A 16,147-nucleotide genomic window follows, 5' to 3' on the forward strand; every position below is an offset into this window, starting at 1 on the left:
ATTCCTTGCAATACTATAAATGTGAGCGCAATTCTGATAAAAAATTAAAAGTTTTATATTTTTAAATTAAGTTTAGCTGTGGGCTGGAAGCTCAGTAAAAACGTCCATTAGTTGAAGTAACAGAAATTGATTAAAAAATATAAAATAAGTAATAGACCGTAATTATCGAAACATTTCATGAAACATCTATTGTTCTAATTCTATTCCGAGCACTGTCTTGTTTCAAAATAGCTGTATACCCGAAAGGAACATCTTTAAATTATTTATATATTACCCAAAATCTTTCTGCTACCGTCCAGCATCAAAGTATCGCTGCAAAATTTACAGAAATTTTATAATAATCCAGAACTGAACGGAACTGGGATACAGTTTACTTACGTGTATATTTCCAATATTTTAGCTCTAAAAACGGTAGACAGTTCAATGTTTTCATAAAGAATCAAATTTATGTTTCATTTGGAGATTAAAACTAATAATAAAAAAATTACCTACGTTATTTCCATTTGAAACAGTAATTACATGTATTAGGACGCAAAGTAGCAGAGACCGGTCCTAATGAGCTCAGTTGGTATCCATTTATTGCACTCCAAAGGTGAAGAGTTTTATTTTTGGCATACCGATATAAGATATCATTACAAGGTATTAGAATAAAAAGGGTATCCGGTAAGCTAGTTAACGTGTTTTCTCAACCCTCTGGGTTTCCCATATAGGAAACAAAATTGATCTGTTATCTATATTATTGTGGTAAATCTCTTCTGGCTGGTTTTTAAGTTTTTTTAGAACTTAAAAGCCAGCTATTCAACAAATTCAACAATTCAACATCGAATCCTAAAATATATTTCACAAAAACAAAAACAAAAGTTAAAACTTGAAACTTAAAAGGTTTTTTTTTAAAAATGTTTGGACACGTGCTCATCAAGCATAAATTCTGGAACTAATAAGAATGAAATGATACTGAAACCCACCTTCTTTTCAAAATTGTTTGCCCAAAGTTCATTATGGTGTATTAAAAACGCATTTCAGGCTAACAATATTTTCTATCTAGTGTTGTGAGATAGTTAGCGACAATAAAATTTCGCACAGTAAAATCCAATTATATCTTTTAATTCTTAGAAACTTTGCTATTAATAATCTGACTGCAATTGTACTTATCACATAAGCATTCCATTAACAATAGTTTTATGTTGTATACATATTATATATAGGATTCTTGCAGTAAAATATACATTTATAAAATATACTAAAATAAAAATAGTTCAAATGGTGCTCCTTAAATTTCTAAAATAATCTTTTCTCTTTAAAGAAGTCTAGAAAATACTCTTTTGCTTTAAAAAAAAATGAAATATCTTTTACACTATGTTTTCTGATTGGAAGGTTTACTTATACTTTCCTACATGAATACTGTGTTTTTTCATGCTGCACATAAGTATGAGGCAGTTTCCTTTAGGCAGCCCTCTGTTAAGAAGCCTCTCCTTCTAGGAAAATAACTCTGTTGGGTTTTGCCGTAAAAAAACTATTCAATCCTTTATTGTATGTATAATACAGAATACTACTAATGTTATATTTATTACTAACACCGAAAAGAAAAAATGGAAATATGGCGTAACTGAGTAATTTATAGTTATAGATAGAAAAATTCATATTTCGTTAATGAAGCAGTCACACTATGGTTGCTTTAAAATAGTAAATACAAATAACGTAAATGGTTCCTGTGTGTATAAACTATGTATTCTTGTGCAAGATATCTTAACAGTTCTGTATAGCATACACTATTATAATTGTTCTCATAATGGAGAACTGGAAACATTTTGTCTTAAAACTGTATAGAATATCAATTAAGTATTTCAGCTCTTTGCAACGCGGTGATTGATTCTTCGGCTTACACAATTAGTCACGTCAGCTTTTGAGTTTACTTCAAATCTAACAGCTACAGGTGAGTGAGAAATTTTTGCGATAGCATAATAAGTACTACAGCAAATTTTGTACACGTGCCATTTAATACTGAATCTTAATGTTTGTTTACATTTCTTGAATTGTGAATAGTGACTACAGTCTGTCAGTATTTCTGTGGTCTTAAAACTTTTAGCTTTTTATAAGAGAGAGATAGTAATAAATAATGAAAATTTCTGGCATTTAGGTAAAAGTTTTTGCTTTCATGGCCATATTATAAAGGTCTTCCCATCCTCTTTAAATTTGACTGGGCAAGGAATTTGTCTGCTTATGTTTTCAAATTTTCGTAGAGCTCCAAATTTGGTTAGCTTAAGACCCGCATTATTCAAAGGTCGTGACAGTTTGTTAGATCTCATAAATCGCAAAATTTACTCAACAAACCCGTTTCTAAAAGAGGAAATGTAAATATGCGTATCGGGTCTCTATGGTGCGCTGCGAATAAAATGAAGCACTGATATCAGTAATATTCAGGAAACGTCTTAGCAAACCTCTTCAATTAACTAATCATGATAAATTACTTTTATTTCATTGACACTCCGACATATCATAAGTGTTTCTTATTAAATCATTTAGTTTAATAATTTGAAATAAATAAGAGCTATTATTTGCTTTTTAAAAGAAAACACGTTTCTTGAGAAATTCTACTTCTGAAAAGATTCTTTATTAAAACATTTAATGGTCAGCAGTGACAAGAAGTATTGGCTCCTTATTAAAAGAAAAAAAAAATCTGAAAGATTTCAGATTTTAAATTACGTCCAAATGGGCGTTTTTCGAACGTTTTGGTTGTTACCTTTATTTATTAAATATCATGTTCTTTGCACTTAAACCATAAAATTCAGTTCAACAGCAATGTCGCAAAATAATTTTAAAATGAGCGTATCTAATGAATTTAAATGAGCATATCTTTAGAATTTCCGATACACAGTTTCGCGCGCTGAAAATAAAAAGTTTTTTTTTTTTTTTTTTTTTTTTTTTTTTTTCCCCTTTGCTCGCTTTGAAATCCTTTATTTTGTTAATCAATAATTCGTTAAAGTTTTACAAAGTATGAAATCAATAATAAAACAAATTCCAAATTTCATATTATATTATATATAAATTAAAAATTGAAGTAAATGGGAAAAACTGAAGATAAAGATACACCGTAAGACAGAATACATAAATAAAGTACAATGTGGATCAACGCTGTCGTGAAGAATGCAAATGCAGTGTAGTTCATACTAGCTGAGAATTTAGCGTTACTCAAAATCAGTAAAAATATAAAAATCTTTTGATAATAGAAATTATATTTCATGCGCAAGGCAAGACACGCGGTCATCCAGTCAGTTTCTCAGTGAACAATTTTAGCAAAGTAAGGTGAAAAGGCAAATAATAAATTAATAAATGTCAATATAAGGTTAGGAGCTATCATAAAGAATTGGATCCTTTTTATGGAATTCGTGATCTACATGATCGTGATTCGTGATCGTTAAAGTTATGAAACAAAATTCGTAAAAATTATGAAATCTAGCTGTTTATAAATTTTTCGCTCTATAAGCCATATTTAATAAAAACGTTACAAGAAAAAATATTACTCATTACAAGAAAAAAAAAAGAAAAGAAAAGAAAAGAAAGAAAGAAAAGAGCAGAGATGCATAATTTTTGAATTTTGTATTTTTGCTATCATTTTCGGCTTTTCTTGAGGGGACGGTTAAAAAAATTAGCATATTCAACATTGACTTTTTTCCGCTCATCGTCATTCGTTCCCTTTGAGATTTATTTTATTATTTTTGTTAAATTTGGTATGCCGAAAGCATTTTCATGCAAATAGTTCACGAGTTTCCAAATGTTGAAAATAATACTTAGACCTAGTTTTATTAATTTAGAATTCACAAAATATTCACTGGCGTAGGAATATTCTTCAATATCAGTTTATGCAAATAATATATTCGAATAGTGAAGTTTCCCCTTCCCATTTTTTAAAACACAAATTCTCTGATTTTCTGTGAATAAGATCTCCCTTCTAGGAAAAAAAACTTGTATTAATGAAATTCTTTCCTATCAGTCTGCAGGGATACTCACGAAGTAAATCTTTTAACAACAGAACCCATTTACTAATATTTCATTTTTAGTCACTTGCAAATTTAAATATTTCACTCTTCAGTTTGTGTACAATCCATGAACATTATCTCAAACTTTAAAATTAAATAATTAAATATCTTCGTCAAGTTTCGTCATGGGGGGTCAAAGTCTTGTGTTTTACTTCTTTAGAATAAGTACAACATTTTACTAAATATACTTGTAGACATCGGGGACGGAGGAACGTATAAAACGTTAGCTCATTCAAAAATTCTTTAACATGAATATTTTCCTCATTTAAAGCAATTTTTATACATAAAAATTTTATTAGCAATCAGTAGTTTATCTCCTTTTGCTGAATATCACAAGTACAAGTAACCATACTTTTGCAACATGTACTTGGAAATTGTTACAAAGACTGGAATTGTTACATTCTTTACATAATTTGGTATGTTTGGGCTCAATTATGAGTAATATACAGTTCTGAAAGGTCTATCATGAATTCTGTGCAAATTAATAAACTACTTCTAATCTTGGGCATAGAAATGGCAGTATGCATATTTTAGATGCATCTACCTAGGATTTTCTTTGCTCAATTGCATATACTGAGACCTGTTTTAATAGGAGGAAAAACCTAATACAGCATCCAGTTATTGACGTCAGAGTACAGTCTGGATTAATAATAACGTTGCTTTGCAATTTGACCCTTGTCTGATAACTATCTACGGGAGAGTTAGAGGGAAAGTGAATCAAGTTCAAAATTCCAGGTCCGTAGCTATAACTAAAAGGCTGCTGAGTTACTATTACCACAGAGCCGCTGATGTTATCTTATTTCTGTACAAAGTAAGTCCTCATTTTTTTTTTCTTTAACCTGTGGAAATATTTGACCTGTGGAAAGAAATAGGGAATTAAATTAACAAAAAATCAGTGCTTCTAAGAAATTTAAGAAAAACAAATGCAACGTATTACAGCTCTGTACACTTAGTCCATTTCTGCACTGAAACCGCAGTTTACGTCAATACTATTATGTCATCGGCGGCTATGTTTTGTTTTTTTAGAGGTGCGGTTAGAAACGAGGGGCGGCGACCTCCGATTACTTGAGGACAGCAACGTAAGGTAACTGGGGATTTCTATTGACGTCATACGTTCACCTTTTTGGTATAAGATGTCGGGGGGTTGATGATCCATGGATGACAGCTAACAGGTTTCAATAGCTTGAAGAATTTAACCATCATCTAAATATATCTCAATGTTTTGAAAACCTAATTCATAACATTTTGAAAGAAACTAAGTTTTTAAACGTAAGTAGAGGTGAAACGCTTTTGTTTTAATCACTTCGCATAGATGAAAAAAAATAGATGAACAAATAAACATCAGTATGGTCTGATTATTATCGACGCTCACAATAAGGTCAGACCTAGGGTTCCAGGCAATGCCAGATTTACCGTATAAGCTGAACAAGCTGTAGCTTAGGGCTCCCACTTTCTTGAGGCCGTTCCCCAAAATTGTACCCATCCCGTTAAATCTACATGCGGTCCTGGTTCCAAGTTTCAAAAGTCCCAGAATCATTCTATAACTCCTCATAACGTCGTTTCCCTATCTTTTAAACAAGGAAAATGAGCACCAGGGAATCATGAAAGGACGTTATGTTTAGTAGTCTAAAAAGTCATAATCGGGCTTAGAACGTGAGAATTTTACTCAGCATTTGAAATATGAACATTAAGAAATTCAATAATTAAATTTACATGGACAACAAAATTTCATTTCCTTGATGTTATAGTTAGATTATTAAAATTAGCTTCTGGAACAGAAAGGAATGCTTGCTAGCGTTGGAATACTTGCTCGCTGTTTCTTAATAATTAGAATTTTAGAAGCGTTATCAAGTTTACAATTACTTACAGAGTGCGTTTTTGCGAGTTTCAGAGATCAGTGTTATATTTCTCGAGAAAGACAGAGGTTATTTCAAGCACTCCTAACTTTTTCCGCTTCGCTTCTGCCAGTCTCGAAGAAGATCCATTTGTAATTTCCATCCTAAAAATCATTTAAACTGATTTTCTGCACAGTCAAAAGTTTTAAACAAATTTACTGAATGAAAATGTAAATGAGTGAAATAGATAAAGTTATTCTTTTCCTAACGGCAAGGCAAAATACGACAAGAAATTCGAAAACAGAGCATAAATGTATTCAAACATAGTATTAATTCATTATAATCAAATATAGCATTAACTATTGTCAAAGATCTTAGGTTTCTGTAACATATTGATTTCTAATGGCTCTTTTTATATGGTTACTAATTCAAATTATGTTTAAAAAAATCATATTTTAGCAAAACTATTTTTTATAAAGAATTTTTTTCAATATTTCCAAGTTCCAGCCTTTATTAAACATATTTAGCTAGATAAATCACTAAATAATAGATCGGCACCGCACAGAGACTAAAGGCAATAAGAGAAAAGTTAAAGAGAAATAAAATAAAAGTAAATAAAACGAAATCAAAATATTTATTACGATCTATGACTGAAGCTAAATAGAAAGAAGAGTTAAATAAAGAATCCTCTGCGACTTTTGTAGCATAGCATACGGATTATAAGTTCAGCAGATAAGGTAATTAGTTAATTTTACCGCTTTCGGTTTTAATCAGAAGGATGGCTAACCTAATTAAAGGCATATAAATTTGTCACTACGTAGTAAATTATGCAAACGTGAGGTCAGCTTTGCTGCTCAGATGATTACTAAATCAACTAATAGGCAAGCGCAGGTTAAAAAAAATGCGAATAAATAAATAAAAATGTAATAATAACTGCCTGCTGTGTATACAGACGCTCCACGAAAACATCAGCCTGCTTAGACAAATATCCGTCACGAACTTTGTCGCAATTTATTAAATAAGTAAACAAACTACCTGTTTACCTCTATATCTCCAGGCTTATTGAAGCTTTTAATATTCGTTAAATCTTCGGATACCTCATCCTGAATATGTCTGATATATATATAATATATATATAGAAAACCAAGTAGATAGTTAAATTAAAATTTCCGCATTTCAGTTTGAAAATACTTATAACACACATAAGAGCAAAAATAGCTTGGATATTGTAGATGATTATTGTTTCTCAAGTTAAGACTCTGAGGATGAAGAGGTTGAATGCTAATTGTTTAATCTGAGTTATTAAAGGCTTAGCTTCCAACGGGATTTAAATCCTGGTCTTCGCCTCTGTTCACAAGCAGAATGTTGCTGCGCTTTCAATACCTGTAACTTTCTTCTCCTAATTTTTGGATGAAATATGATCTAGTACCTTTTATTTGAGGTCGTCAATGTCTCATTACATAAGACTTCTGAGCACTGGTAGCTAGACTCGTGTTCGAACCACGACGAACGAGCTGGCTGTATGAATATTTTGGCAGTATTGTTAAATGAAAAGGCGAACCGATTTCTCCAAGAAAATCTCAACGAAAGCATCTTTGCCTTAGGTAGATAACTTTCATACAATTTGCCGTGCTCAGTTAAGCAAACAACTATTTAAACTTAGAGTACAATTTGATTGAGAACAAAGCTATGTGAGGAATCTCAAGCTGATATCAGAAAAGCTCACACGTCAGGGGAAAAAAGGTCAAAGATTTGTCCTAAACAGAAGGCAAATATAGTAGGAAACTTTATAGAACCTCTTAAAAGTGATTGATGCAAATGATTGTGTATAAAAAAAAGGTTTTAATAACAAATGCACAGCTTTTTAATTCCTATAGTTTTGTTTAACTCAATACCATAAAAGCTAAAAAAAAAAATCTGAAAGCTTTCAAATTTTATATTACGCCCGAAGGGGCGTCTTTACATTTACATACACATACACGTTTCGAGAGCATTTGGCCTAACGGCCGCTTGGGCTAAAAAGATTTATAAACAGCATACCTTTAGAATTTCCGATAGACAGTCTTGCGCGCTGGAGATAAAAATATTTTATTCCGTGCAATGTTGCCACTCTTTGCTTTGAAATCGTCGAGTTTTTATTCAAAAATTCGTTAAAGGTTTACAAAATATGAAATAGATAATAAAACAAATTCGAAATTCAAAATTTGGTCTTCCAGGTGCCCATATTCGGATGGATGTCATGTAATGATGACCTCAACAAACTCAGCCTACGTTATTGAAAACATGATGGCTCTAGGTAACATTGTTTTTTCACAATGCGAGAAACATACATATCACATTCATGCAGATTTTTCATTACTTAATTTCGAAACTAATAGTCCTTCTGGGCTAATGCCCCTTTAGGCTAAAAAGAATTATTAAGTAGTATTATAGATCAGTCAGTTAGTATATGAAGTAAAATCTGAGGTAAATTCACGGTGCAGAAAGGTCAGGGATTAAAAAAAAAATGTGGCTTCATCTAAGTGGAGGAACTTATAAAACCAAAAGGTACAAAAAGAGCAGAAATTTTAAATAAAAATTTGGAAAAGAAACAATAAAAGCACTTACACAATTACTTTCACGGATTTTGTGTTTAAAATTATATCTTGCATAAGATAAGATTTTTGTAAGAAAAGAAAGAAAATGAGATGTAAATCGTGTGCACAGAAGAAGAAGACCTAAAAGGGAAATGAATAGTTTCTTCAAAATAAGAGAAATGAAAGAAGAAATTCAAGTGCAGACTCAAGGCTATTTAGCCAGACGATAAACAGAAAATGAATAGCATGGAAAGTATATTAAAATAATTACCTCACGAGAGGGGAATATTAAAAAAGTTCAAAGAACAGTTATTCAAAAAATATATAGATAAACAAGATTTGATTCACAGTTTAGAAAATTTTAAGGAGGTGTTTAAAACAGCAAAATAAATCAGAAGCGTAATTATACTAATAATGCCAAATTATACCCTTCACATTATGCGACTAAGTTGATAAGAATACAAATAAACTGAGAAATAGAATGTTTTAAAATTAGAATTAGAAAAACAGGACAGTGCTAGGAATCATTTTCTGATTTTTGTAAATGATCGTTAAAAAAAAATCAATAAAAGTCAAACAGAAAATACATCTTAAAAACGTGATAAACATTTGATTTAAATTATTCTTTCCCATACCCAGTATCAAGTAACACTCTTTATCAGGATTACTCAGCTTAAAGCAGAATTGTCACTGAGCAGAAATTTCAAATTTCTTTTCAGCAAATACTTTCTTAGACGCATTTTTCTAAGATGAAACAGCTCATCTTTCTTCCAACAATATTAACATCAACTGCCTTGTCCTTCAACAACAGCAAAAAGTGTTATTCTCCTAGATCCAGTTTGCTCTGCATGTCAAAGTGAATTAAAAGTCGGGCAATGAGTCACATGGAACAAAGCTTTCAGTCAACGTGCTGATAGCGTGTCTTCATCCATTATGCTATTTCTTTCTAACATTTTCAGTTCCGTTTAATATTCCATTCTCAGAAAAAAAGGCAGGAGAATAAGAAATGGTACAGCTTTTAAATGTTAAACAGAATAAGCTTCAGCGCATTTTTTGCTGAACTTTTGTACATAAAACGTGCTATTTTCTTTACCCTAAGTGCTGAATGTTTCATTCGGAAGCTACTTTAATATCTCTTGTTCATATTATTCACTGCGGATGACAGCTATGAGGAAAAAAATCAAATAAATTTAACGTAACAGTCTAAATTGTTTTTAAAAATATTTCAAAGAAAACGTCTTTCAGATGTTTCACTTTGGAAAATAAAACAGGAACATAATTATTCTCTTAGGGCAAGTAAGGAATTTTTAATAAAATAAATGTATTTTTTAATTTATACCTCTTATAGGTAATTAATATAATATTAGAAAATTTTGATACACCATAAATCCCATTTCATTATTGAAGTTTCTACTTTTATTTTCTCAAGTTGTAAAGCCATTGCATCTATTTTAGAGTCGGAAACGTCATAGTTATTCTCTTGACAAATCTAATATTCCCGTACTCAGATTCGATCTCCAAAAATTTCCGACTGCTAGCCGGACGTACTTCCAATTACAGCACGATAAAGAAGCAGAAAATTTCTAAATATCCTCCGCCACTTAAAGGACAACTAGATAGGAGTGAAACCTAGTCGCCAAAATCAGGTGCTGACGAATTATTCCCCCCCCCCTACCTGAGTATGGCCAAGTCGGGAGACACCGTAGAGCGATTAGGTTAGCGGTTAGGTAGAGCGATCAGAGGGGGAAATACAAAATTTAGTAATGCCTTCGCTGGTACTCGAACTCCAGTCTTTCCGATTGCCAGATACACGTGCCTTCCAATTAAATCAAGTCATTACCGGATTATTAATTTTAATATCAACATCTTCATATCAGAATAAAATTTCACTTCCAATAGTTTCTTTACCCTTTTGTCAGCTCTTTTTACTTAAAATATTTAGATTAAAATAATCACAGCAGTTTTCTCCAGAAATGAAAAAAAGAAAGAAGATGAAGTAAAAAATCAATGAATCTTTGCAAATTAGTATACGGCCTCTTTAATGCAATTTTTAAATTGGAACATATTGCTCATTTAATTATAATGTTATCGGTGTCTATAAGATGATTAATTATTTGCCATTTGAACTATGACTTCACAATTATTTTTTTCACAGTTATTCTTCAAAATGGCAGTAATAACTAATATTCTATTAACATAAAAACAAAGAAAGTAACGAAACCACAGCTCAAGTGACGATAAAGCTACTATACCCATTCAGACAAGAAACGTTTTAGTCGAACTAATTTTATTTTATAGTTATAAAATGATTGGTAAAGTGAATTGTGTGCCAGTGAATTCCTGAGCATATGTTTACAATGCATATTTTATTCTGTAGTTATAAAATATGAGTAGAAGTGAAATATTAAGCGTTAGCAGGATACTGGTGAGCGAGGAAGTTGCAGAAATGAATAGATTGCACAACTAAAATGATGTACAGAAAATATAATAAGTGTAATTAATTTCAATGAAAGTACAATAAGTGGCTAAAATGAGATTATAAATCATGTGTATAAAGTTTTTTGACAAAGAAGGTTTTTGAAATATCTAGCACACGTTCATACCAATAATCGAAACATAACATACATGCAATCACATGAGTAAAAATTTATCCCTTAAAAAATTATTATAAAATTTCTCACACGGTTTTTAATTTTGCGATCGTTGTTCGTAGACATATATACTTCCAGTTACCAAAATTACTGTAATAACGCAAATAAAAATTGGTTTTGTAAAAATTATAGAATCTGACGTTTTATACGTCCAAAGGCCCACACAGTTATATTCATTAGAAGCGTGCATTCATTTAAAAATTAAAAAATAAGGAGTTTGACTCTTATTGAACATAAATTGACCGATATATTTAATTTGAAATTTTGAAAATTCAGAGATTCTATGCAAACTGAAGAGCGAAATATTTTTAATTTGTACAGAACTAAAATCTAAATATCAATTTATAAAAATTTCTGATGTTCATAAATTAAGACACGAGGAACGATACGTAGACTTTTATAAAAGGTTTTGATCCCAAAGAGATCATTCGAGTTCTAGAAAACAATAGGAGCTTCAAGTATTGCGATATCAGACAACTCGTAACATTATTTGCCTAAATTAAAAAGGAAAAATACTTCCAGTACAGTGAATTCTTTCATATGATTTTTTGATTATTATCTTAAAGTAATAATGCTGTATTATCGTATTTTTAACATATGAAAGGCTTTAAATTATTTCTGTGAAAATGCTCTTAGCATATCAAATGTAACAAAATTACAAATTAAAGAATGTTATTCACTAATAAATCATAAAGGAATTTCCTTGAATGGTATTAAATGGGAGAAAATATCAACCTTGACTTAGATTTATTTACTTTTTATCCAACTCCTCAAGGACAGAGATAAATTATGTTTTCTGGCGTTGAAAAATTTACAGAAATCTTTATAATTAAATAGGTCGATTAATTTCGTGGGATGGAAATGCAAACTTCGTGGGATGCAAACTTTTTTGTTTTATTTATTTTTTTTAATAACATTTACTAAATATAAGCATATGAACCGGGAGACCGTATAAAAAGTTAGAAACCACGTTTTTCACAAAACTGAGTTTTTAAAATTTAAAAATACCATAACTTAAATATTTACGTAATTTAAAATATTTTTTTAAGCAGGAAGGAGCACGTGTCTATAGCAACCAGTTGCGAAAACAAAGGTTGCTTAATGACTTGCAATTAGGATGTATGTACTTCCTCAAAAACGCACGCAAATTGGTTAAGGATATGTCGAAATATATTCGTCATATTAACTATGAATTGATAAAATATAAATTAATTTCCTTTTGCTTACATGCAAAGTAAAAAAGCGAAAAAAGAAAGAAACGGTTTCAGATTTGAAAAGGAAATATTGCGTTAAAATATGACATTTTTATGATAGTGATCGCATTCTGTTTTCAGTGTTATTAGAGTCATTCAAAATCTGAAATGGTTTTATTTTCCAAAGATAAACAATTGAAGTTTTCCTGTGTTGGCGATTAGAAGTATTACTCTGAAAAAAATGTTATGAAAGCAGTCGGAAATGTTAAATTACGTTTAGCATAGTCATAAAACTTCATACTCCAAAAATTTCATATCATGTTCTTAGTATGTATACTATACTATTCAGGATTCACGAAGTGACTGTTCTGTACAATTAGGTATACAAAAATTGAAACATATCATGCTTTGAATATTTTAATATTTTATGTTTTTAGAATCATATAATAGCAAACAAACATAGCACAAATAATTGCTCACATAAATATTCTCGTTCTTGATCGAAGTGAGGATTTGCTACATTTGAATAAAGTTTTATGTTTTTATTTTATTTGATGACAATAATAATAATATTAACTGTTAACTGAAAACTTCAAGCTACAGATAACATCTTGAAGAGTTTACCATTGAAATATCAGAGTTGGGGGTGGGGAAATGTAAAAATTATAACATTTAAAAGGAAATGAAATCTTGATCTTGGTTTGCAGATCAAGATGTTTCAGTTTAACATCTGAAATGATTTTTAAGCTAAACAATTTGATAAGCCTGCTAAGATTAACCCCATAGAAATTTAAAATATGGAATATACATTTATATATTTAAAATGAGTTCTTTAAAATGGCTAAACCAAATGGCAGAAAAAAACTACTATGATACTATTTCACTGCAATGTAATTTAATGTTACATGATCCATTATTTAAAAAAGAATGCATGATTATTATGGACGAAATTATGTATTTATTGCACTGGATTGCGGATCGCTTTAGCGCGAGACTTGCTAGAAATATTTCTTTTCAATTTATTTTACTTGGTTACCATAGCTTTGAACTGAAAACAGTGAAAATAGTAAACAGTAAACAATGAGGTTTTCCTTGAAATATTTGTAATCAATGAAAGTTGACAGTCTCTCCTCTGAAGCTTGCAGTACATGTGAAACTATAAATGCGCTTAGACTATTTTGTAAAACTGTATATGCAAGAAATAAAAATATATACCAAAAGGAACTTAAATTTTTAAAATTCAATTTCTCGTTATCGTTTATGCACACAATAGTGCACTTTGCTACGGCAATAGGAGAGTCTTCTTTAACAGCAAACTATAATAGTCTCTTTTCGTCGAAAGAATTTGCGTATGAAGGAGAATGACTATGACCTCTGCTTTTGGAAATGAATTGAGGTCTTTTATGGCAAATTGGGGCGAAATGAAAGCTGAATTGTAACACTCATTAAACGCTTAAAATTCAGCCTGTTTAATGATCGAGAAGAACATTTTAGAACTTTTCTTTATATAATATATCAAGAATATTTTACACTTTATTAATCTATTTTAAGCTGCTATTTTGCAGTTGCTATATTTCACTGAGCCGCCTTGTAATACAGAAATCAGTAATGCGAAGTTCACATAGGATCAATGCATAATATACATAATACAAATATCGGTTGATTAAAAATATGTAAAATAATTTTTTCAAAAATCTAGGATTTATTCCTCTTACGTATATTTGAACAAGAATAGCATATTTATATCTTACTTTGCATATTAATAGCTTACTTCATTTACTTTGTATAAACATATTTAATCTAAACAGATACGTAATTTGTCATGAGTATAGAAATGAAAATACTATCTTTTAGTCTTTCAAACATTTATACGCAGCTATAGTTCCACATAATTATCGCTTTCTATAAATATTTTCATATAAACTGAACATAAAAAGCGGACAGTTTTTAATAATTGCATAGAAATTTATGTATTACAGTAAGCTTTTTATAATAATTTAAAATGTTAATTTTATAAGTTTTTTTACAATTTGCTTCATTTTAATAAAGAAATGAAAGTTATCTTAAAGAAAAAAGTGCATCAACATCAATTTGACATTTACATTTGTTTTTTTAACACTGTATTTCAGTAGCGCTATGCAAAATTCCTATCCTTAACAAACCAACGAAACGTAAAATTGAATAATCATTGTTATTGCTGCTGTTTCATTATTATGCTTATAGTATGAGTCATTAGTTCTATAAATTAAAAATATGAGTAATTTTATTCAAAGGAAGAAATTTAAAGCAGTGCGTTTAGAACAGGAATAGAATCACGATTTAAAAGTGATTTGCCAGCAACTGATAATCATAAATTTATACAAGTTTAGTTTATTAAACGAATTAACTCTTAAGCAACCGAAGAACCTAAATGTCTTATTCGGCTAACCGTCTGTTTTTCTTTAATTTATGAATTACTTAATTGTTTAAGTATTTTACAAATTTTGTCATGATTTTTTTAAAATCGGTTATATTGAATTTTTATAGTTATGTTTTCTGAATGAATTTATTGAGAAAATTCGAATATTTTCCTAACTATCAATCTTATTTCACGATGTAAACACAATCATCAGACTGATGAGAAGAACAAGTTTTCTGTTCTTTTCACGATGAAAAAAAAAACTAATTTATTTTTCAACAAAAGCGAAAATTTAATACAGAATGATTCTTTAAAAAACGAAGAAATTAAATTCGGAAGCGGCATTAAACACTCTTTACTCACCATCAACAGACACATTTCCGCGTGCAGTTCGTCATGCGACAGTTAGGCTTGGCCTTGACCTTCTCCGACTAGCAACATATTGGAGCAGCGGCTCAAACTGAAATGGCAGCATCCATGGCAGCTCGAATATCTGTGGGCCATAAGAAGGCCCGAGGGTGCAGCATCAGGTTGGTTTTTCTGACCTCCTCTACTAGAAAAGTAATCGCGCAGGTTTCTGGAAACTCGGTTTTAACGCCGATCATTTGGCGCGCGCGAAGCATTTGCTTTCTTCTTCCCTCAAAGAATCAGGTTTTCCGACAATTTGAAACGCAAGCGTAATTTTTCGTTGGTGGAGGATTGGATAATTCCCCGCCTTTGCGATGAAAGCGTAATTAATATCGAATTGAGGCTGAACTGTCAATATGTCTTTTGAATGGCTCAAGAAATAGAAGGTAGATTTAATTCACCTAGTTTTCGTCAACGTTCGTTTTCCTATTTCGGTGGAAAACTGAGCCTTGTTTATTTATTTCTATACACATTTTTTTTTTTAATCAGAAGTTTTGAAAAATATTTTATTTGAAAATTTAGCAGCTGTGACTGCAATATTAAAGAGGAAAAAGTGCGACAAATAGAATTTCTGCATTTTGTGGGCCGGGGGAGGTACTGTAGATTGCATTGGGAGTAAAGATAAATTTCTTTATTAAAATTACATTTAATTTATTTATTTATTGTCATTTCTTAGTTATTTCAAAATGAAAGAATATTTTGTTTACTGATTTTTATTTATCCCTTCTTATTCCAAATAGCAGAACTCTAACATTTAATAAAATGTAGGATTTCTTTGTTTTGCTTTCCATTTTGTCATTCGTATTTCTTTTCCTATGGCTTTTCTTTTACATGAGTTTTAATACTATTTGACATTTTGCTGCTCTGTTGTAGATTAAATTTAACTTTTTTTCTATTTCTTGTTTTCTTTGATAAATTATTATAATTTAAGACACAATAACACGCCGAATAAATACTAATTCAGAAGTCAAACAACAAAATTTGGTAAATATAACGCTGATTTTTTTTGTTTGACTTCTGAATTAGTATTATAATTTGATATGATGTTT

General features: G+C 30.4%; 1 protein-coding gene across 1 annotated transcript in view; it reads right to left on the bottom strand.

The window, feature by feature from the left end:
* Positions 1 to 15,297, bottom strand: part of LOC118194760 (uncharacterized) — a 34,383-nt gene extending 19,086 nt beyond the window's left edge. The window contains exon 1 of the mRNA XM_035365963.2: positions 15,054 to 15,297. Coding sequence (XP_035221854.2) covers positions 15,054 to 15,068 — 15 coding nt within the window. The 5' untranslated portion in view covers positions 15,069 to 15,297. The remainder of the gene's footprint in view (positions 1 to 15,053) is intronic.
* Positions 15,298 to 16,147: the final 850 nt, after the last annotated feature.

This window comes from Stegodyphus dumicola, chromosome 6 (assembly GCF_044657685.1).
Source record: "Stegodyphus dumicola isolate Sdum_Otavi_A_Nest chromosome 6, ASM4465768v1".
Taxonomy (NCBI): domain Eukaryota; kingdom Metazoa; phylum Arthropoda; class Arachnida; order Araneae; family Eresidae; genus Stegodyphus; species Stegodyphus dumicola.